At 32.2% G+C, this 26158-nt stretch overlaps 2 protein-coding genes across 5 annotated transcripts in view; one reads left to right on the top strand and one right to left on the bottom strand.

The window, feature by feature from the left end:
* Nucleotides 1-4100: 4100 nt before the first annotated feature.
* Nucleotides 4101-6204, bottom strand: LOC126815999 (uncharacterized). 2 transcript variants are annotated; one of them, XM_050542120.2, is made up of 2 exons: nt 6085-6204; nt 4101-5442 (listed from the first exon to the last, which is right to left on the bottom strand). In XM_050542120.2, the coding sequence occupies exon 2, from the start codon at nt 5418-5420 to the stop codon at nt 4863-4865; it is 558 nt and encodes a 185-aa protein (XP_050398077.1). In that variant the 5' UTR covers nt 5421-5442; nt 6085-6204; the 3' UTR covers nt 4101-4862. The 2 variants fall into 2 exon arrangements, with proteins under 2 accessions (XP_050398077.1, XP_050398078.1); XM_050542121.2 differs by lacking the exon at nt 6085-6204 and adding an exon at nt 5758-5908.
* Nucleotides 6205-6332: 128 nt separating this feature from the next.
* Nucleotides 6333-26158, top strand: part of LOC126815993 (piezo-type mechanosensitive ion channel component 2) — an 82705-nt gene continuing 62879 nt past the window's right edge. For all 3 annotated transcript variants that reach the window (XM_056099405.1, XM_056099404.1, XM_056099406.1), the window contains exons 1-5: nt 6333-7052; nt 7429-7524; nt 22032-22163; nt 23790-23832; nt 24779-25216. In XM_056099405.1, coding sequence (XP_055955380.1) covers nt 6980-7052; nt 7429-7524; nt 22032-22163; nt 23790-23832; nt 24779-25216 — 782 coding nt within the window. In that variant the 5' untranslated portion in view covers nt 6333-6979. The remainder of the gene's footprint in view (nt 7053-7428; nt 7525-22031; nt 22164-23789; nt 23833-24778; nt 25217-26158) is intronic.

Consider the following 26158-nt stretch of genomic DNA (forward strand, 5'->3'; position numbering starts at 1 on the left):
TGAGTCCGGAACATCCCGACAGAATTGCAATTTGCAATCGAGTGACGCAGAATTCAGTCCTGTCACAATTCTGTCAGTTCTGACAATGGAGGTGGTGTGAGCAGAATCGTGACATAATTAAACACATGGAATATGTTTCAGCTGCATGGTTGGTTGAGATATTTTCTTATTCAGTCGAAATACCCTATTTCACTCGATTGTCACTATTTTGGGGATTGAGAGTATTCAGTTGCAGAATCTTAGGAGTTGCTGGATTCTCAGTCCGGAAAGTCCCAAATTGATAGAATTACAATCAAGTGACATAGAATTCAGTCCTTTCACCGTTCGGTCAGTCCCCAAAACAGGCGGTGTGAGTAGAATTGTGACCTAATTAAACACAATGAAATGAAATATTAAATCACAAATAAATGTTGTTATTTGATGGCTACAGAGATAACAACAGAACGCATAATTCTCAATACTTATGTCAGATTCGTTGGTTTGCGAGAAACGTAACGCACCGACAAGGGGAAGCCATTGTGGGAAAATTCCGAAGAACTTTCTTTGCCAACACTGGGTTCAAACCTGGAATCTCAAGGTTAGCCAGTTAATGCCTTACTCATTTAGCTACTGTGGCTCCCAATATAAAATAAACAGAAACAACAGTTAAGTAAAATTTATAATGAATTAAATAAAAAGATACAAAGTTTCTACATTATACATTACACTACATAAATGATATTTCTAATACAAACATTCTCCTGCATTGACATACAATTTTGATGTTTTCAATTTGAGAGTAGACACACCCACCCTCAATCCATTACCCTGTAAATTAAAGTCTTCAAAATGCAGACAAGAAGAAGTCATCAAATATGAATGAGAGTCCATTCATTAGTTTTACAATATGTCACAGCTTATTTAATATATATACTCTGATTAGACCATTTAACTTTTAATTAAGAAATCGAAATCAGATTGGATTCAGTTAGATTTAAAACAGGCCAATTGATTCTGTTAAATTCATCTTTCAAAATGTGTGCAAGGAATTCCTATTGCACTAAAATGATGCAATGAGAATTTAAAGGGACTATCCTGATTTGAACAGAGTCTCAAAAATAAAAGTCTGAGTACATATGAAATTTAAGAGGAATAGTGTATTTACCTTGTCTCAAAATTTCAGCTCAAAATATTGAGTCGTTCGGATGTGAACATCAAAACTGCTTATCCGGACATGTAACCCTTTTAAGATTTCGGGTCAATTTTTTCGTTGGGTGACCTGACAATCGATTCCCGTTCCTTTAGAGGTCTATACAGTGAATGACCCATGTGCTGTGCTTGATAATGAAAGGTAAATTTCGCCTACACATTATTTTTATAAAATAATAGTCTGGTTTTATCTAGATACCATATAATACAGCTTTGGAACACCAGTCTCCATTTCCAGATGAAGACTGACAAGTTTAAGTTGGTTGAAAACGTATCACATATATTGAGTTAGTTGTTCGACCCTAAGGTAGAGGATTTTAAAGGATTTTAGCACACAATCAGTTTTATTCCCCAAAATATTATCGGGATTGGCCCTTTAATGAATATTGCATTTCAATACTTACTGAGGTTTACTCTATAGCAGAATTATAAATCTTCTAAAGTAAAGTATATTTTCTAATTATGGTACTGATTGTTGACTACTTACAATCACATGTATCAATTACTAACTACCATTCAAAGAATATTTAATTATTATTATTCCCAGTTCACAATATATATATATAATGCTGCCTCTGAAGCTAATCTCATGCCATGCGATAATTCTCAGTTGGGCTTATGTATAATCTTAAATATTGTTTTATTCTCTTAAGCCCAGATTTCAGACAATCACAAATATAAGGTAAAACTACCTGTTTTATGTAGTAAAATCTCTGAGACTACTGGCAATCTTGATTACAGTGTGCCAAGTGGCCAAAACAACCTTAAATCTAATCCAATTTATAAAACTAAGCAAAAGTTATTTGGATCTATCTCTCAACTATTGCAAAACTTCTCTAAAACAAAATGGAATAATTGTAATACTCTCAACATTTTGGAATAATACTTCTAAGAGGAATCGTAAATATTAGGAATTATTTCTCTAATCACCTGGAATATGATAAAATATGTACCTGTATAATCTATTTACCAAGCTTCAATTCACACAACAATTACTGAGTTTCAAACCAGAGGTGAGCATGTCTAAGTTCACATCTTCTAAGCATAAAAGCATTTGTCATAACTGAAACCAAAGTTATTTGATTTGCAAAAAGTCTTTCTGGTGTAAATCTAATTACCTGAATCTTGGAAACACAAGCCAATTTGAGCCAATATTTTTGTTTTTAACTGCTGATTGGATGTTACGGATAGTGAGCCAACCAATGAAATTCTATAATATAAATGAAATAACCATGGTGATAGTTGCGCATTATTGACATGGTTCATTAAATGTATTAATACAGACGTTATAAAATAAAACTTCTCGAGACATGGGTTAAAGCTGTCCCACTGATCCTTGAATTGAGAAAATGCATTTTATTGAGTGTGGGTTTTCTCTGATTCCTTCAGTTTTCCTCCATTTCTAAATACCCCTACGTGCAAGCGAATTATTGAAATAAAACAAGTGCTTTATTTCTAGGCTTGTTGCTAAACAACTCATGCATAATACCTAACGTATCATATGGCTTATCTATAAACTTCACATATAGCATATAAATCAAAAATACATAAATACAAACTATAATTACAATATTGCAAGAACTATCCACTTTAGGCATGAACAAAGTAATGTGAATGGTGGTTTATATATTATTATGCTCAATAATTTTATTTATCTGATCCGTCCCTGATACGGTGATTAGTCGTTCGAATGGGACAAAAAAAACCCCAAGATTTCATGTACACATTGGCATGCACCTAACAGAACCCTTGACAGTTGAAATTTGAAATAGGAGTAGATTGTAGTTTCTGCATTTTCTAAAAACAAAAAAATGTGCAAAATTTTCTGAATCATTTGTCAGAAGGACAAATTGAAAATTTCTGATGACCTTGGGGTCGGAACTCGAAACTATCATAAAAATGGCCAAATTTGTGACTTTTACTAAAGTTTCAGATTTGATTATGGTTAAAATGCTGACTAAAATATATTATTGCAATTATACATAACACAAAATCTATGACAAAATTAAAACATAAGATCTTTAAAAAGATGATTTGATTATGGGACTTCTTAAATGTAAATATGTATGACAAAAAAATGACGCAAACAAACAAATTCTATAAAAACAAAATCTCATTTAAAGCTTTTTAAATTCATAACAATATTAACAATAGTTCAAATTGAAATACACATAAATATTTTCATTGGAATCTAAAAGAAATAGATTCTGTACTAAATTGAAACACAGCACGCGATACACAGGTCACAATTCTACGGAATACAATTTACTTGATAAAGAAGCCTAATTAAAACAGTAAATGCAGTGCATACAATTGTGACCTGTGTATTTCCAGTTCAATTACTAAATGCCATTGAAACTGCTTTAACAGCACACTATATTAGGCCACAAATACATGTAAAGTATAGTTGCCCCACATTAAACTATAGTTTAAACCTCTTTGATTTAAGTAAAAATAATACAATATAATATAATGAAATCAACAATTAAATTTTGGAAGTAGATAGACTGTCATCCTAGAAAATTATTTTTTTTTGTTCCAGATCAAAGGGGTTTAGCCATTTAAGTTGGAATATAATAAATGATACATAACTGTATAAATATGACAATTAATTTAAGACACTGAGTGGGAAATGGTGTAGATTAGTTGTAACTAAATATAGTAATACTTAGTACTTAATCATAATGAATTCAAATTTAACTATTCAAGTATTCTAAGTCAATATTCAAATACTGTTTGAATATTCTATTCATATGAAATGACAAATTCTTTAGTTCCTTTTTTTATTTGTTTTTTAATTTATAAATATTAGTTGACTACATTAAATGATTAGCAGTAAATATTTCATAGAAGACAAAAACTGATCAATTGCTATTTGCTTTAAAGATGCATTATGTAAGAGCTAAATTTATTAACATGACATTGGCAAGCCTATAATGATACTATAATCAACTCTTTAGATCATCGGATGGCCGAGTTTTAATGAATTTAAACACCTGCGAAATTTAACAATTAAATGCACAATCAAGGCTGTCAAGTCTTGGTTGTCAAGTATCGTTGCTACTTGCTACAGTACGATAATGAATAATCTATGTTTTATCTTTAAACAGTCATAACTTTGCTCAGATTAAAGTAATTTGAATGATACATGCATTTTCACTATATTCATTTTTCATTATCTATTTTTGACCTATTACAGCAAGAAATTCAAGCTCTTTAGCTAAATCTTACATAATGCAACTTTAATAAACATTGAAAAAAATCAGTTTGCATAGCTATTTGTATTTGAATATTTGTGTGAGCACTACAATACAATACCATCCTTAGTTTGGAATTAATCTTGTGACACAATGGGGATGCCTGGTTGTCAGTCCGGAAAGTCACGAAATTGACAGAATTCATTTCTGTTAAAGTTCTGACAACTGAGGTGGGTGAGAGTAGAATCGTTGGTTAAGATATCTTGTTGAGCAGTCGACAAATGTGTTGTAGACCAAAATACCCCTTTTAACTCAATTGCCAATATTTTTGGAATTCAGAGAATTCAATTTCAGGACATTCAATCAAGTATCCCCATAGACTTTCAAAGTGAGCTAATATTAAATAAAGTTCTAGGCAGTAGAGATTAAGTAATTCAAATAATAATTTTGTGCTTTAGTTAATGTAAGTCACAATATTTATCTCAAAGCCCACAAAAAGAATATATTTCCCAAAACTAAAGCATAGTGTAAGAGATCAACTCTCGGAATACCAGAATAATAACCATCCACACCGATAAATGCTCCTGCAGCAATATAAATCACTGCTGCAATCACTCCATACAAATTCATTGTCTTTACAGAACATGCTATTATTGTCAACATTGCAAAACCGCTACAGGCCTGTGTGGCAAGGGCTGATTGAGCTTGTTCCAAAAACTGACCAACAATTAGAACAGCAATGAAAAACATAAAATTCAAATTCATCAGAAATGGTAGTGTGTACTGGCAGAATCCTGTGGCAACCAAAGACATCCCAGCAACTGTTGCTATCCATGACATGAACTTGTGACCTTTGATGATTTTTGGATCTGGTCTCGACTGACTGAATCTGGCCACTCCAGCAGAGGCAGCTATACCTTGGAGTAAAAGACCAATAGCAGCAAAGAAATTGAACCAGATGGTATAATACACTACATAGAATACAGACAAGGCTAGCACCAAGTCGGACACAGCTGTTGAAATTTGTCGAGCCATTCTAGTTTCTTTTTACTGTTATCTGAAAATAAAGAAAAGTGTCAGCCTAACTCTAAAGAGGAATATGAAATGAAATGGTGTCCAACATCCTTCTTTTCAGCACCAACTGCGTTAAATCAGTAAATGAAGACTATATATACATATGTATATGCCATTGCAATTTGCATGCAGTGTGCTATGAGAGAAATTGACCAGCCAGCGACTACTTGTAACCAAATTCCAACTGGTACACAATGGTTTTCCATACGATCCGAATAACTAGTAATTGGAGGGGGGGGGGGGGGTCATGATGGCTCAATGACTGAATTTATGAGAATGATGAATGGCACCAACTCACTTATCTAGAAGTCACAGGTTTTGCACCATGTGTTGGCCGGAATATTGCCTCTAGACTTTCCAGTCTCATTTTCCCTTGTCAGTGGTGCAGGATGGAGGACCGACGGACCGGACAAGAACAAAATGTCTATTTGTGTTGAGGGGACCAAAAAAACAACAGAATTTATGCTAAGCCAATCACACCGTCCGGTCAATTTATGCACGGGTATAAATTTAGGTCCACACCCAATTCCTTTTAAAGGCGCATTCGAGTGTAATTTGGTAATAATATGAAATTTTATCTACATGAATCTAAATTATTATGTTCTTTCATACATCGACAACTTACATAATAACAGTAACGACAAATTTAATGGCTTGACGGCAATTTAAATGTATTAATCAGCACATTTGTTTTGAATGAATCAGAAGCTGTCTCGGGGTTATTTACATACCGGAACAAATAAAATCATCACCGGTAGTAGTAATAATTGGTTTATATGTTCTAGCATTTGATTGGTCTAAATAGGGAATTCCTCAAACCGGTTTCAGTTTTGGGGAATACCAGACAAAAGAGAGGGCGCTGTTGATGGGAAGCAGATGACGCCGTGGTGAATTCTCGAGAAAGTTTCCTTACAAAACAGTTATATTTTCCTTACACAACGCAAGTTGTTATATAAGAAAACTTGTCAACAGTTTCTACAGGTTTCTGACAAGAGTATGTAAAATATTTCGAAAGTTGCAGCCAAATTATTTATGTGTTTGCTGACATTAGAAAGTTAGAACTGTGGCAACAGCTGCACACACTTCGACTTTTCTTGATTCGCGATGTCATTCAATACAATATTAATCATGTGTTTGTGAGTCGATCCGCCGGTGCGTCGAATCAGATAGTTGGATAAACAGGCACGCGCTAGCTTAATTGTTCCACTCAATTTTGATAACAAAAGCGCCATCAAAGCGTCAGTTTGAATTTTAGTTGTTCTTGTTTGATAATTTTTTGTTGGAAATACATTTAATTTCAGAGTTGCCATTGTTCAGCAGCAGGTGCAACAAATGTTAGTGGTTGAATAACTGTTTCAAATGTGCATTAAGTTCCAAACTCAACAAGATTATCAAGTGTGCATTGTGGTGTGAAGTATTCATGATATATAAAATGGATAAATAAGGAACTACTCATGCTGTGAAGACTGGAATTAATAGAATTTTTTTTGATACAGAAAAAGTGGGATTAATACTACAAAATGTCTACTAAGGCCACACGATTAGTTTGTTATTTATTATTTCGGATTTTATTGCCGATAACACTTTTAGCAGGTAATTTTAGAAATTGTGAAAAATGTAATATACATGTTTCTGGTTTGTTTGTAAGAACTTTAATGATTTATTGAATGTTAAATGTTTTAAATTGTTATGATTAAAATATTATTTTGTTAATCAGGATTAAAATATTATTTTGTTAATTAGGATTAAAACATTATTTTGTTAATTAGGATCAAAATTTTATTTGAATGTACACATATATCTACATGTACATTTTGCATACACTATTTTTAATTGTTTTGAGAATATTTTGCTAAATATAGGCCTACGTATGTTGTATTTTTAGGTTTGTTTAAACAATATAAAGCTTAGTCGAAAATGTACATTAATTAATGTAAGCTATATAAAAGTATTTCTTTATCTTTTCCAGCGGCTGTTGTTAGGTTCAATGGATTATCATTTTTATATGCTATTTTTCTGCTGATAACACCTCTTCTTAGTTGTCCTGATGTTAATACAATTAAAGGTATGAATAGTTTTTATTAATTTATTTTGACACTGATAATTTGTAGTACACTTCTGTAAACTTTGTACAGTTATAACTGGGCCAATATCCAATATCGGTGTATTTCTACAGTACTTTATATTCCAAAAAGAATATTTCTATTTATACTTACATGTAGTCTTATCAGGAATTAAGATTTAATATATATATATATGATAAATATTTTTTTAAAAAAAAATAAGCACATTTATTTACAATAAATGCTGTTTCTTAGTAACCTGGTGAGTGTTTTTATTTTAGTTAAGAATTTGCCAGAAAAAAATGTTTTCTTGAAGGTACATGTATGTGTTAGAGTGTTTCTATCATGTGAAACAACAGTACTACTCATAACATCCATAACAGAGCAATAAAAGTTCTTGTAAAACAACTGGTTATTACATGTATAAAGTTAATAAAATTATAAGTTCAAACATACTACATAGCAAACAAACAAATTTTTTTTTTTTAAAATGTAAGACAATTGTGTGAATGTGAGTCTTGGAGTTATATCTGTATGGTCAGCCAATGAATCATGATCCCCTTGAGAGCTTATAAAACCATTTCTCTCTATTAATTTTAAGGTCAGGTCACCACCATAGTAATTACATGTGTATGTGGTAATGGTCGATAATTTGATAATAATAGAAGTCAGTTCCTTTATTTGACACTTCACTTCATGTGCAAATGCAGTAGCTGTTGGGTGGTTAATTGGGCTTTAACTGGCTAATTTCATTCAACAGTTCTTGTGATTGCTAATTATAATATAATAGCCATAGTTATCCTGCTAGTTACCTTCATCCCTCCAGGTGTCCTTATGTCATTATCACATATGAGACTTTGTGTTATATTTGTCAGGCACAAATTCAGGCTTTGTCAGGCACAGTCATTTGGTACATGTACCAAACATTTAAAAAAAGGACCCCATCATATTTGGCATACATATTAAATTATGTGTAGATACATAGTACAAGCACTGAGGAGTTGTTGACCCCCCAGATGGACATACCATAACAGCATACCAGAAATTTCACCTGTAGTAAAAGTGTCGAATGTGTAAATCTCACAGGTTTTGTATTACTAACTGACATAGAAAGAACATCTTTCCAGATGTCAACATAGTTCTAACATCTGTTAACTAACAGCAACTGAGTGTACTACAAACAGTTGATAGTTTGATTACATTTATATTTAAACTATTTTTATCCATACCTGGCATATTTCACACTCTAAGAGTAGAAACATTAAAGAATTCCATTGATACACTTTGCTACAATTATTACCACTTTAATCTTTAACATGAGTAGTAGATATTAAAGTTCAAATTACATGAAGATGAAAAGGATATGGATGGAAAGGTTTGTATTATGTAGACTATTCAGTTGTGTACATAATGTATTCAAGAGATAACTTGGGAATTATTGAGTCTTTTCAGTAAGCTATTCACATAATAGCCTTTTCAAATAATATTGTTCATGGAAAATCTTCTAAAAATACATTTTATGGTTTAGTGTCAATTTTACTTTTAATAACATTTCCCATATACATGTACATTTATGGGAGCATCCTAATCTTTTCAGTGCTCAGAGCTTTAAAAATGTTAATCTGGTCTTGAACGCGAGTGAAAAAGCTTCAGTTACACATATATTTGGTAAACTGTTATCATATGGAACCTACTTTATGAAAGTAGAAAATTGATTTATTAAATGATGCTTCATTGTCTTTATAAACCACTTAATAGCTTTTCAACAAAGCAATACATAGTACATGTAGTTAATGAACCACTTAACTGTACATTGTACATGCACTCTGTCATATTCCTGAAGCAATGGCCCAAGAAATCCCTCTTTAGTTTTGAGATATTCGGTTGGTGTACATGTATGTGTCAGCCACCAACTTGGTGATTCCATTAAAGACAATTTGATTACTGGTATTTATAATTACATGTACATTATAACATTAAGGCCTACAGTTATATCTTTGACGTACAGGATCGATTGTCATGTGCAGTATTTTCGCCAAATCAATATTGATAGTTGAACATGTAAAGATGAATAAAGAGAGAAATAGTTGATCAATATGTTATTGTATGATGACTGCATAGTCAATTTTATCTGCAAACATAAAACAAAGATTAGAGAGGGGTGTTTGTCTCCAGTATTTGTAAAGATCAATGGACTTCATGCCAGCTATTCAACTCATTTGGTCATTAATTTCTCTGGATGACTTGATTGCATTGTTATGCTAATTCACACCTGTCGAAAAATACTATTGGCTCTTTATTACCTTTTCTGTCTTAAAGTCTTGTACTGTACATGTACATGTGAACATATATCCTCATTTAAGGGATTCTGAATCCCTTGCCAAAATTGTGAGAATTTCTAAACGGAACATTAGTCCCAAAAATGGTTCAATTCCTTTCAGTGTTTACAAAGATAGGATAAACTGAAAATTTGTCAATATTCAGTGTCCACTGCAGACACATGTATATTTAACACAATCCAGTGCCACCTATTCATTTGCGCTGAAATCTTTTGACATCTATTGGAAGACAAATTACTGAAATAAAATAGTGCCATATTCGTTGCAGAATGACCTAGTTTGTGTTGAGTGAAGGTTAATCTGTCTCTCTTTTATTCTGAAGTTCCATACTAATTGTATATGTAATGATTTATGTTGACATGTTTCTATCAGCTGTCATAGCCACATTGTTGGTCTGTGGTTTATGTTCAGTATTGAAGCAATGACTACCTTTGTTATACAAAACAGGTACTTTTATTGGCTCTCAGTCAGACTTCTTTGTTCGTTTGTTTAGTTTAAAAAATAAACAGTAAAAAATACAAGTCAATAGGTTGTTGTAATCTGCCAATCAATATTTGAGTTAGAGAATTGTTACAACAAACCTTTTACATGTAGATCACCATGACTATAGAGCAAAAATAATACATTATGTCAGTCGATTATTTTTCTTCTCTTACTCTTATTATATAACTCATTTCATATTTTCAAAAATTTCTAATTATGTGTAGAAAAGTTTTTAATCACTTTCTTTTCAAGTAAATATGAATATATTTACTTGAAAAGAAAGTGATTAATATAAATATTCATATTTACATGAAAAGAAAGTGATTAAAATCTTTCTTACGCATAATTAGAAATTCTTGAAAATATGAAATGAATTATATGACGTCGTCCTGTCAACATCTTTAAAACAGAAATATTAAAGCTTCATTGAAAAATTAATACAGAATAAATTTGGTTAAATATTTAAGAATGTGAATTAAAAAAGGAATGCAGAATAAAATGATATTCAGTTAATATTCAAAAATGTGAATTAAAAAAAAATGGAATGCAGAAGAGCAAAAAAATGCTTTTTGTCACATGTGAATTAACAAATGGAATGGAGAAGAGCAAACAAAAGTGCACCAGTACATGTAATTAAGACCTGCTTTAATTGTGCGACAATTGAATTGCATAACAGTTGTTGTGAAAATATTGAGATTTCAGTTGATTCTCACTAGGAACATCACTGTCCAACAAAAACCCCCCAGACCTACATGCACTGTATAGTTACCTAAATTTCTATCATGATGGTTCTTTTGTGAATCAATTTTCCCATTTTCTAATGCATGAAAAATTTATTGATTTTTATAGGAAAGTCCTTTGATGTTGACAAATTTTCTTATTAATTGAATGATGTGTTGGAGATACTAATGAATAATTTATTTCCAGCATTTTTCATCTCTTTATGTTCAAATAGAATTTATCCTGTCAGATGATAATTTTGTCAGTATCGACCCTTGTGGCATTGAGTACAGGGTGACAGATGGTTCAACTCAGATATTGATAAATAATGAACTTTGTTTGATAAATATGACGTAAATACAGAAAATATTGTGAGATAAACAAAACAATGGAATATGTTGTTTCTCATTATTGATTTTAAATTCAGAAATTAAATTAAACAAGGTGTTACCCGGGTGTGTCTTGCAATAATAGGATTGAGACCACAACTGATTGATTTACTTCATGATAAAACTTCATTTATTTATAAATAAACAATTATCGAACAGTGTTGCATATGGCTGAAACAAGGTGTTGCATAATACATGTACAACAACAACAATGTGTAGCATAATATTAATACAGAAACAAGGTGTTGCCATTGCACATAAAAGAGGAAGTATATTATTCTTGCTGTAATAGTTCTAAAAATACAATGTAGATAATGAATAATGAATATATTATAAATTTCATTCAAATTACCTACATGTACATGCACATGATGTGCTACATGTATATTCTGAGAGAAGTTGCATAATGCATCTTTACACAGTAATTAACCAGCATAATTTTTGATGTATTTACATTGTTACTGTTGTTCTAGCTTATAGCCCAAATATGACTATTTTGATAGAACGATGCGTTTGCTGTACTGTAGCAAAATCAAATGTTTGAATTTTTGGACTACTTGTGTATGTACTTATGTTCACTTGATTTACATGTGCATGCATGTACATGTAGTCCTACGTGTACATGTACATGTATATTGTGCACAATTTTTGACTGTGAACTGGCGAAGCGCTGATCATCTTCTTGGGTGTGAGACTCCTCGAAAAAAGCCTAGTGCACTGTCAATTCAAATACGATTGACATAAGACTTGGCATGCATGTACATTGTACCTTGGGCAATTGCACATTCGATTTTTTATATATCACAATTTCACTATGGATGTGATGTCATGCTCGTGCACTCATTGTTAAATTTGAATTCTTACTGATGGTAGAGCAAGGGTTCATGTATCTTCAATCTAAATCTGTGATTGGCTTATCTGCAGCTTGCAGTGAGTGTAGTCATGGTGAGAGGTCACAGTATGGGTCAATTTGCAATAATTGAATGATTGTCATGTCATCTCATAGCGTTTCATTTAGATTTACATTTATAACGATATGTGAGCTTTACCAGACTGTACGTATGTACATATACTATACTGAAAGTGATTAGGATTATTCAGCAAGATAGTTAACATGTTAATGTCAGCACAGGGCCCCTCAGAGGCCTGTGACACAAACTCTGTGAGCCAGACAGCAACCTAGTTTTTACTCCAAATGGTATATACATCTACATGGGGTGGGACAATTCGTCCCCCACAACTTCTCCCCTCACGGACTATTCGACCCCGGATCTATTTGTCCCTTAGGAACCACCATTGTTGTCCAGGGAAAAACTGTCCTAGGGGATGAATTGTCCTAGGAGACGAAGTGTCAATGGGAACGATTTGTCTGAGGACGAATAGCCCTAGGGGACGAATAGTTCTATGGGACTAATTGTCCAGGGACGAATTGTTCTCGGGGATGAGTTGTCTGGGGACGAATTATCCTAGAGCCACATACATGTACATGTATCACCAGTACTAAAACTAGCTTATGATTGGCTTTCAGTATACATGTATGTACATGTACATGTATCTACACTGTAAGTCAACTTTTCCCTTGCCTATTGGTGCAGTGTGCATGTACATGTATGGCACATCCCCCTCTCTACAAATATATGTACTTTGTACACTGTACCTGTCAGTAATGTATGTATACAGTGTCCTTGTATGCCATGTTTCAGTGTATATCTTTTGATCAGGGATCAAATATATAATTGTACATGTAGGAGAGGTGGATCATGACATGTACATGTATGTTTTTTTTTTTTAAAAAGCAATTCAGCAATATACGTTTTTATATGATAGATAATAATTTTAGGAGAGATTGATAGATAGATGTGCTATTTTTTTTAAGCAACTCGGCAATAATATATTTTTATGTGAAAGAGGTTGGAGAGGTTGATACTGATAAGATATCTTATGATCATTAGTACATCATCTTGTTTATCTAGAATTGATTAAAAGGTAAACCGAATAACTACATAAGTACATATGTTAATTCAGGTTGATCTAGATCCAAGCCTGGACATACATGTACGTGTAAGGCACCTGTCACAGAAATTGTCAGACACAACCAGCCTATATATAAATACAGTCCATGTACATGTATATTGTAATATATATTTTGTCCATGAGATGGATACCCTATACAGTGGACTATACATTTTGTATAATTGCGGTGCTCAATGCATAAATGGAAATAAATGATATTAAATGAAATGGGGTTAAACCTCCTACATTTGTACTTTGTTTTGTCAACCAGATTGATGAAGATACAATGTAGGCTATACCATGTAGTGGCGTACATAGTACTCTTCTTTGAATTCAAACTGCCAGGGGATATATAAATTTGACTGATTGTAATTTCACTTATAACAAAATACACTTCAACATTTGGTTATGATTTACATTGACAATCAGATAACGGTACATGTCCTAATGGGTCCATACTGTACATGTACTTGTACTTTGTCAGTCAAGTTTTAGATTAAAATGAAAATTGAAAACTGCCAACAATCATAAAGTCAATCTTCAGTCAATACAAATGATTCACTACAGTCTGGTAGATAATTTTACACTGACACACCCTAGCATATTGTGACTTCTACTACATGTACCCTCCAGATAAAAAAAATTCTGACATATAATCTTGAACATATCTGTTGACAAAATACTTGCCTATTTGATTAAAGTAATCAGAAGTGAACCCAGTTCACATGGATAAGAATTGTTTGAGTGATAATTAACTATATTTTAGTAATTGGTCACATTGAACACGAAAGTTTTATGGAATGCAGTTGCTGCATTTAATAGGAGCAATCTTTCAATAATGATTCTCTTGTCATTATTACGCACAAGTTTATAATTAGCACAATGTATATGTACATAGGCTTTACTAATCGTAATGTACATGTAGTTGGGATATGGAAATATCCACATAGAACAATATGCAGATTTAACTCAAAGCATTACAATATCATGATTACTCAGGAATCAGAATCAGTTCCAACCTTGTTGTAATGACTGATCCTAACTACAGTCTTATCATGTGTAAGTTCTGGTATCTTTAGACGATCCCCACGATTACCTTACAGCATAATTGGCTGATTTGACATTTATTTATGCCAAGAATTCTTATGCTATTCTAGACATGATACACTTGTATTTGTTGGTAATCTGAACAGTGTAATGGTATTAATATTAGAGTGGCTCCCACTACACAGGAGCAGTCTACACACTCCCTGATAAAGGTTACCATACATGTACATTGTACATGCATGTAGTATTGTAGATTACAGGGCCAAAAATTTGAAATATTCCTGAATGTGCATGCACAAAAATGCACATGTACTGATTTTAACATAATAGTTTGATTTCTTATTGAATGAAAAGTTGAGAGACCATAATGAGGCTACATGTATCTTATGTTAGTGTGAACACTAAAAGAGATTTTGATACCTTTAAGTGATTTATGTAGTTTATTTATGGTTGGTGTAGAGATGTTTTAGTTGAAGAAGAAGTGATAAATTTGTTTTATCTATGAGCCAAGTAAAGTCTAGGGTTTAATTCCTTAATCACATGTAATGTCAATATCTGTGTCAAGGTTGGGTTATCCGACCTGGCAGGTTCTGGTATTTGGTACATGTACTTGTCTAGGTCATTCTTTATTCAATACAGTAATTGTACTGATAGAAAATGCTGATTCATCAAACAGTAAACAAGAATTATTGAGTTAAGGAGAAGTGTCTAATTGTTTGATAGGAAGATGAATTTTATTGAATAACACATGTACATGTGAATTTTGTCTGTGATTCATATAGCACTACTTGTACATGTACATCATTTTCATTTTCGGACAACTTTCCTTAACTTAACATGCTAAAATATTCTCAACAAATTGATTGTTGAAAATTTAATAAAGAAAACAAAACCAAAATACTGGATAATCTCCCGGCTTGGAATCAAACAGATTAAAAAGAAACAGCTCTCCCCCAAACACACAAAGGTTAATTCTGGGTGAAAGACTCTTTTAGAACTTTTTATACTGTACATACATGTACACTGAATCTGGATAACCATATCTGATACATTTATGGTATTGGGTGATCATCAGTCTTACAATTGTAAATTTCTCGTCTTGTTCAATATATTAATTTGGAACTTTCAGAAAAAGGTAATTTCTTAGAGTAATGGAATTAAATTTGCACATTTCAAACCACCTTATCAACACATTACCTAGTGAAATGATGGACTGCTCCTTCAAAAGATAAATACTGTACAAAATTTGTCTGAAAACAACCTCGCAGATGAGTAATACACATGTAGCAATAAAACATTTATATGACTAAAATCCATTTCATTTCACATCAGTGATGATTTAAAGTATTGATTTACATTGATACAAAATACTTAAATAGCATTTGTTTACTGAATAAAACCAGAACATGTGAATAATACTCAAGTAGACATGGTTATAGGAGAAACTGAAAAAGATAAAATGACTTGGGCTTTTCTGTTTTACCTTTTTGCACCAACCTGCACCATGTGGTGTGTTGTGAGGTAATTTTTCCTAGACAGTGGTGTTTTCATCTACTGTATTGATTTTCATCTGCCAACAGTTATTTTACACAGGACATTGTTGTTTAGTTCTATCCAAAGGACTAGACACTCTTCCTTGCCAGAGAAACTTTTTTGGCCAACACCGGGACACAAATTTGTAGACTGTGTAATTATATTGATGATGAATTTACCATGTTGATTTACATTTGAACAAGGGTCTTTATAACCCGAAACATTATGAAGATGAATAAACCACCTCTCATTTCAACCAAAGTCTGTTTTTGTACTGCTGTTGTGCAGGGATTTTTAAATACATGTATCTATTCATAATAATAATAATATCTTTATTTCAAAACAAGAAAGGGGGAAAAATATAGGAACGCCCCTATGCCTAAAGACAAATTCTGTTTGTCAACCCAGATTGTGTACCCCGTATACTTTTATTAAGTTAAACATAAACAGATTGTGGAATAGATTAGTCAAATATTATTTTATACAGTACATAGATATGTATGATGTTAGTTGAAATTTAAGCCTAATATAGATTTTATTAAGACCATATGTTACCATGTGTTAAATACGGACTATTGATTCATAAATAATATAAAATAATGTGATTAAGTTAGCAAAACATCGTCACCTAGAAAACACAAAACATGTATACATTATACAATTTTTATCATTTGAATCTTTAAATTTTATTGGTAAATTACTGTCACTCCATGCAATATGTCATTTGTGTTCAGTGGAATTAATTGAATTCTCTAGCACTAAAAGTTATGTCCATTTTGACTAAAACATTTTCCCATTCTGAAATAATTTTAAATCTGTTTTGTCTATAACTCATATAAAAAAGCCAGTGCCACCTTGTTAGATAAAATCTTTTAATGGGCCTACATGTAGTTGTAATCTGATTGAATCAAAATACCGGTAATCAGTTTTAGTACAGTACAATGTACATTGTTTGTAGGTCTTACATTTTAGCATGGATCATGCCATGAAAATTACGTGACAAGGAGTAGGGTCGCCTGTCCAACCTTGTGGGTTTTCTCCGGGTCCTCCGGTTTCCTCCCACTGCTAAAGACCCCTACGCGCAAGCGAATTATTGAAATAAAATTAAACCATATGTTAGTCCCGAAATGACCTAGTTTGTGTCAAGTGGACGTTAAACCCCATTTCTCTCTCTCTCTCGCCATGAAAATTCCAATCTGATTAAGATACAGAACTTTATTTCGTTTCGTTTTTATATACTTTCGATGGCCTACAATACATGAAAATCCGACTGGTTGTACTGGAAGGTCGCGTCAGGGGTTGTACGAGCGGCTTTTGACCCTGTGACATCAGACATTGATTAATCAATCAGTGTTGACGTTCCTAGTGGTTTACCCACAGTTCCGTGCATGGCATGCCAAGAACTCGCCATAACAGACCCTTACATTGACTAATCCCTCACTTTAACGGAAACATCGGTAATATAACAACTCTTCCAGATTCTAGTGTAGTAAAGACAAGTAAAATGAAATTTTGAACTATAAAAAATGAAACGAAATAGGATCTGTGTTTAAATCAAATTGTGAAAATTCAGATATTGTCAGAAAAATTGAAAATGACATTTACATGTAGTCTCTTTGATAAACTACAATTTTCATGTACACTACAAATACATTTAACACAATATGACAACCGATACAGTGTATGTACGCATTTAAATTCTTACAACATACATTGTACATAGATAAAATTATTGATCGTCTTATCATGGGAGCGTTATAAAATATTTTATTGCTGTCTAAACGATTATTAATCTATAAATGTATTTTCTACCTGAAATGTATAGGCGTATCCAGGTATACTAAAATCTATATTCACTATGTCTGCTGTCATTAAAAACAACTCCATTATAAAATCATAATATATTTTACTTTATTTCCTTGTGATCAATATTTTCAAGTATATGTTCAATAATAGACTTAAATGTGAAGAATTTTAATATAATGATTTTAAAGTAACGATGTGTGATTTACATTTTTCGGAAAATATCAAATTTCTCAAGGCTTAATATATGATAATATGTACTCAGATTGATTATTTAATGTTTAATTAAGAAAACAAAATGAAAATACATGTACTTGTACCATCTAGATACATGTATCTCCCAACATGGATTCAATCAGATTGAAAACAGGACCATTAGATGGGTTTGTTTTGTTACATAGGGAGCAGCATACATGTACATTGTTGTAGATCGATGCAGTTTTCATATCTTTGTTAATACTGTTCAATGGAATCGAAAGTTTTTAGGCTGATATTCTTATTAGAGATTCAATTTTCACAATATTGTTAATTGCAAGGGGTTCCTATAGCACGGAAATTACGATCTTTAACTACATGTACAATGTACATGGTTATTGGTCACACACATATATAACACTGTCAGTGTTTTCCGCAGGCCACTTAAAATTTCTGATGAGCTTATCACGCTTAAAATTTGATAAAGTTAGCATTAAAACAGTGAGTGATACATGTACATGTACAAAGATATTGTCTCCATATCTTTGATCTTCATTACGAAATAAATAACCAAATAAAAGACTAGATTTTCAGTATACTAAATGTAGTAATTTAGAAAATTTGAAAGATGGGATGACTATATAATTTTTTTTTTTCTTGTCAAATGAAATACTGACCTTTCTGAATAACCAAATAAAAGACTAGATATTCAGGATTAATACATGTATATATACATGTAGTAGTATACTAAATGTAGCAAAATTTGAAAGATGGGATGAATATTTATCCCTTTTTATTTTTTCTTGTGAAATGAAATACTGACCTTTCTGAAGAATTCGGTTTATAAGCCCACCCACCAGTTTTTATCTACATATTTGTACTGGTGTAGCCACCCACTAGTTTAACTGTTTATTCATAGTACAGTTAAAACTGTCAACCACATGCTGTCAACTTACTAACATTCTTCATCCTTTATAAACACTTTATAGATTTGAATACCTTATACATCAAAAATATTCTCATGTTTTATCACTAATCATGTCAAAATATTTACCCTAGATTGGTAGATTTACAAACATTAGTTAAAAATAAAAAAAAACAGATGGGGAAAATCAGTTTTGAAAAATTACTTTCTATCTGAGTCAATTGATTATAGACTTGAATTAGGGATTTTACTGTAGATTGTTGTGGGGCTTTAACATTATATTCATGTATTTAAGTGTTTGTCTTATTAGCCCGGTTGGGAACAGTAGGACCCATTTCATTTCATTAAAGTGCTGGTACACGTACATTATATATACGTGTACATCTAGGTATATTGTACAATCATGTTGATCTGTATAATTTTGGTACGCTGCAGTCTGTCCCGAATTTTGCTTTGATCCACATGTACTTTCACTTTGAGGGCAGCTCCCCCCCCCCCAACCCACTCCTTTATCATCCGTCTTGCCATTACTGCTGCATACCAGAATTGGCATGCAATGTATGGTTACCATAATCTTTCTAGAAGAGCTGATATGCCACTTCCAATGTAATTAAAACTTTTTGTTGTACATACATGTACTTCAAGAATAGTACAGGCACAGTATATGAATAACTCTCTCTATTGATGAAATATGATTAAAACCAGTCTTCTGTTACAAGGTTATGATTCAATAATATGATTAATCTACATGTACATAACTAGACATAATAAAATTGTATGATTAATTTATAACTGATCCAGGCTGTGAAAAACTACACCATCATTACATGTATTTTATAATATCATATTGCACATCTCCAGGTCATAATAACCCACAGGGATATTTGAATATACAATATACTCTGATTGAAATTTGATAATAATGATTATGAATATGAAAGTATCTAGACTGTAGGCATAATACATGTACACATGTACTTATACTGTATGGGACACTGGCTTGTTTGACCATGTGGCTTAAATGATATGCAGAGGATACTAAAAAATGATACCTTTGTAAATACTAAATGGATAATACATTTTGGACTTATACTAATCATTTTAGATTCAACTTTCACAATATGATGCTCAGAGACCTTAAAAAGTGATATCAATATAAAATTTGAAGTAGGCGTACCTGAATATATATCTACTTGAGATGTTACATACAATCTTATACACACCTGAGAGTAAATGTAACAAGCACCTTTAGGCTAATATGCTCAGGTGGTTCTTGTTATAAGTGTATTAAATTATACATCAGATCAAAATGAACCATAGAATATTCAATTATTATTTCTAAATGACCTTGCTATTCTTATGTTCACAGTTCACACACAAAGTTCAAATTATATTTCAATAAAAATATGAAGGTACAATTTCAAATAGTTTTACATGTATGGACAACAATTATGGTACTACATGTACATGTACAGTTAATTACACTGCGGCATTTGAAAAAGATTTCATTTGTCAGTATCATCAACCATATAATTTGATATAGATATAAACACACATAAGGGTACATGTACATTATTGATGAAATGTTATCTGAATAAAGTCAATTTTCTTTATGTTGCTTGATGCTGGTTTCTTTTCAGTCTTAGTACCAATTTTATTCCCAGGACAGAACACCTGTTGTACTTTAGTGTATGATAAAGTTTCATATTTTGCTAAGAAACAATACTTGCTCTGTGTACTATTATTCTCCAGATCTGCAAATGGCATCAAGGGAAATACTAGACAAAGGAATTGTTGTACATGTATAAATGTATTCTAGTACAACTAGAAGCTATGGAGTGTAATTTGTGATGTATCGGGTGGCATAGAAAAAACCTGGCTAAACTTGAACACTTTATTACTTGGTAACCATTCCATAGAATATTAAGGGCCAGTCTATCAGAACAAAAATGGTTCCAACCTTAATACATGTACATGTACTTGCAATTCCATGATAGAACAAATCAACAATCCTACATTTTTTCCTTCTCATTGAAAGGAGTGGTTGATGCCCCCCACCCCACCCCCACACTATTAAACTGGCCTGATATAAGATACCTAAGAAGTTGTATCAGTATTATATTGTTTACTGAACTTAAGGTCAAAAGCAGCTTCAATTACAATTTTCTTTAGGCAAGAGAATGTCTAGTACCTGGCTGTCTGGCGTTTTATGCCAAACAATATTGCCCTTTGTGTTGATGTTTATTGACAGGCTATTTGACGTCAGACTAGAAACCGATTACTATACATGTACATGAATTTATTATATAAGTAAAAAATAATCGATCAGCCTTTCATTATATTAATTCCGCAACATACAAAGCTAAGAGGGGGATATATATTGAAATGGACTGCCATCAGTCTGTCCTTACAGTTACAATCCATTCATTATTTTATCCTGGTTTTGTTTCTGGGAAATACATGTACATGTATCTTATAAACTCTCCAAGATATCTTGTTGAAACTTTGTTCAGGGGTCTAGTTGTTGGTATGGTACAAAAAACTGACGGCTCATGTATATAAATGGCAGCACATTAAAGATCGCCAATCAGTTTGTAATTAAAATAAGAGTAATCCATAGTGCCCATGTCCTGATAAAATTTCTCATCTTCATCATCCCGGTTGGTGCATTTCATTTCTAACTTTAATATGTAAGAATATTGGAGTTATGGATTATATTACTGAAAATATAAGAGAATGGTTTATTAAATTATTGAAAATATAAGAGAATTTTATGTAAACTTCATTACAACAGCTGCATGTAGTGACCTATAATCACTTTGTCATCACACACAAGCAATCTGTACATGTGAAAGGGGTGCTGGAAACCTAGAAAAAAAAAATTGTCATTTCTAATAAAGCAAGTTTTTTGGGGGGGACTTGCAAGGTATTAAATGTAAGTATACATGTACATGTAGACTGGTAAGGAATTGCAAAAAAGCCATTGATTCAGCTTTGAAATTGTATAATCTTATATGATGAATGTTATAACTACAGGTATGTTGTATCTTTTATTTTTCTAGGTGTTACTGGTATTTACCTGAAAGTGTTGATTGCCGTCAGTTCCTTAGCAACACTAACACAGATAATATTCCATGTTACACTAGTTGCTATAGCAACAGAAGCAGAACCCTATGGTTCCATGTTTACAAATTGTAAGTATTTTTTGTGTAAGATTATATGTGGATTTACATTTAAAAAGTTTGTTATATGAAAACTGTGCCTGTGATGTTGGAAGAGCATCTTATCGATTCAATGATAATCTCCAAAGTAAACTCAGTAGGTGATCATGTCTGAAATCAAGTAAAAAAAAAGAAGCTGATTGATTTTGAAATACTCCAAAAAAGCTACCGGTACATGTAGGTGATTACAGGTATTGAACAGGTAAACAAGTTGATTACACCATTTATATAATGCTATAGTGGCCTTGACATCCAACCACATGGGTTTTCTTAACAACCTTCAATTTCCTACCAATGCAAGCGAATTATTGAAATAAAATTGAACACAATATGTTAGTCCCGAAATGACCTAGTATGTGTCGAGTGAATGTTAAACCCCATTACTCTCCCTCTCTTTTCTGGCCTTGACAGTTTGCCATACGACTTTATGCAAGCATAGTTTGAATTCAAAAACAACTGAGTTCCATTATCCTATTTTCTTGATGGTTATAGTGTCTGGCCTTGTACATGAATAGTGCACTTAAATAGCATTGCACTCAGTAAACTGAACCTTTAAATGTGTTCTGTGTGATGACACAACACAAGCAATGGTTAACAGTTATACAACTTTTACAATAGATGTAAATGTTTGCACAACAAGTTGACATGTAACTATTAAAATAATCTCAGACATATGTTTGTTTGAGAAAAGTTAAAAATCATTGTAATATGATTAGGAATGTGAAAAACATGTACGTACTCCATACATATAGCTGTTTTACATCCTTAAAATATTATGTCACTGAATTCGACTTGAAAAATTTAAATTACAACGGCTTCCGTTGACGTCAAAATTAGGCGATTCCATCCCCCCCTAACTATGCAACTGGAAATCATTAGAATATAACTATTTGTGTTACATGTAATGCACTGATTACTCCAGGCAGCTGAATTTAAAAATCAGATCTATTTAATACTCCATAATTAACAGAAATTATTAGGATAGATAGTTTTGCCTTTATTTAAACTAAAGCTGCTGATAATCATGTATCTAATTTCGACTTAATCCACACTGCTGATTATTCAAGATTTAATTAAGAAATTACAACCAAAATCTCAGTAGTATATAATCTCCCAGCTAGGATCGAATCGGATTAAGAACAACAATTATAGGTGGCGTTGGGTTGTTTATATTGGCTGCAAAAATATGATGAATATCGCAACATTTTCTGTTTATCATATCTTTGTAAATGGTGAATGGAATATAAACTCTTAAACTCCGATTTCATTATTTTTAGAGACTCAACATTCACAATATTCTAGTTTGCCAGGGATTCAAAGTCTCCCAAATGGTGATGAGCAGCTTTAAGTATCGGCATAACTTAATAATAATAGCCAGATATAACCAATTTCCTAAAAGGCATTTTACAGAGACTGGCTTTGCAAAACTAATCTCTTGAAAGCTGTACATTTAGTTCATGTATACTGTAATTCTGACAATAGATCGAATGATAATTACATGACATATGTAGTGTTCTCATGGTATTTACCCACACACAAATCAAGAATATGCAAATTTGGGACTTGATTTTAAAACTGGTGTTTTTTTTTGGTTTTCAGGTTCCACAAATGAACAAATAGCAAGACAGTTAGCAGTTCAAAGGTTAGAATTTTCAAATGGGTTATTTAATTATTAATGATGTGTGTCACGCAAGCATCTTTCATTACTGGAACACTTAATAAGTTCTGTAAATAGCAAATGATATTGACACTGCAGTAAAGAAATTATTTTATTGTTTTTTGTTGTTTTTTTTTAGTTTGTCTATAAGTGTATTTTGTACGAATGTACATTGTCATTATGTACAAGCCTAGAGATTGAGGATATTTACAAAATCAAATTCCCTGATTAATTCTCATACAAATTTGAGAATTTCATTCTTTCACGATTCTCATAAAATATTTGATAAATATTTATTTTAAAAAAATGTTATTATCAAATTCTGCCAATATCTAATAAATTCAAGTTATTTCATACAAGTTCCTGTAAGTGGATTCTTGCAAAATTGGGTGAAATTTTTGTCAGGTTTAACAAAAAAATTTTAAGAGAAGTTATTTATTTTACATAATATCAGATTATCAAAGTACAAAGAGTTTCTTTCTGTTTTCATTGTCTTTTCATTGACTGAGCAGCAGCCAGGGGACCCAATATTAAAAGAGACCCCCAAATTAGTTCTAAAATACTTTTTGTACCATAAATAAATATGCCATTTATATTGTTGTACATTCATATATGTTTATGCCAAATAAATCTATTTACCATATCATACTGATATACAAATTGCATTTGTGTGAGTGTGACATACAATGACCAGAATGTGCTCCCTTTTTACTGGTGATGCCAAGTGACATTTTTAGCCAGGTGCCCCATCCAACCTTAATTGGGCCATGTTTAATGCTTATGTTTTGTGTACAGAATAATGATTGTATGAATACTGTTTTCATTACATTACATGTATATATGTTCATTTTTATATCTTTGAAAGTGAACTTTTTTACATACAAATAAATGAATTATTTTAATAAGTATGTTTGTTTTTAAAATTTTTCAGACTGGATGGTGTGTCTGTAGTAAATGTTGTACGACTGGCAGCAACTGATGGATTAGTACTCATCATTTCATTGGTCGTATTTTTAATCAGTTTCTTTCTGTTAAAACGAGAAGCCAATCAACTGACAAGCTTACCTCTAATCACCACCAAATCAAGAAGAAGACGGGGAATACCTCTTATAGAATTTGTCGGAGAATTTATTTTAAATCTTTTGATAGCTGCAAGTGGTATCATTCTACCATCTGCTCTTAGTGCTGTTTATTTTGCATCATTTCTAATTCTTGCTACATTATGGTCCTTCTATCACACATTGGGACGAAAGTTTGCAATTTTCCGAGTTTTTCTACTGACTTTCTCCGGCCTTCATATATTGGCGCTGCATCTTTACCAGTTCCAGTTTTTCCAGGAAGCAGTTCCCCACACCAGTTTTATTTCCAGGTGAGATGTTAATTGTTGCCTTGTTTTTTTTCTTTCGATAAAAATGATTTCGTAAAAAAAAACAAAACCCAATTGAAGTAAACCATTAAATATAGGAAATCAGTATACATGTATTAGGCAGGTGTAATCATTAGTAGCCCAATATCAGCCTTATACTAGAGAAGTGGTTCTCAACATTTTTTTGTCAACTGAACAATCTAGGAACACATGAAAAGATAGCGTCACACCTGGCTAAATATATGTGAAAAATATTTGAATTTTGAAAAATAAAAACATGACAAGTCACAGACGGCATACAACCCTAGACACAGACTAGTCAGACACAGAATTACTCAAACTAAATAAAGAAAACAGAACACAGCTATGAACTTACCAGTAGACACCAGTAAGTGTCCAATTAGGATCACATGGTTTTTCGCATTTTCTTAGTGTGCCGTTCCAAATTTCACGGCACACTTAGGAAGATCTTGCGGCACACCTGTGTGTCGTGGCACACTGGTTGAGAATCACCATACTAGAGCCACATTACATCCTTTAAAGATGCATTATGTAAGATTTATAAAGAGCTGGTTGTTCTTGGTTCTTGCTATAATATTGATAATTAAAAATGAATATATTGAAAATTTCATGAATGTTTGAAGTTTTGTAAAGAATAGTGTAGTCACGATTGTCATTAAACAACTCGGATTTTCCACTTTTTTTGTTAACCAACGCGGATGGTTTAATCCAATTAGTATCAAAACTATCCAATGGTCTAGAAGTAGATTATGGGTTTGGAATATGAATAAATGTATAACTAATAATTTGAATAACATTTGAAGCCAGAACAAAAACCTTCAATAGGCAGATTAATCTCTTACATAATGCATCTTTAAACATACATTATGCAAGAGCTAAATCTGCCTATTGCACGTCTTTCTTTAGGCCTGAAATGTTATCTAA

The sequence above is a fragment of the Patella vulgata genome, chromosome 3 (assembly GCF_932274485.2).
Source record: "Patella vulgata chromosome 3, xgPatVulg1.2, whole genome shotgun sequence".
NCBI lineage: Eukaryota > Metazoa > Mollusca > Gastropoda > Patellidae > Patella > Patella vulgata.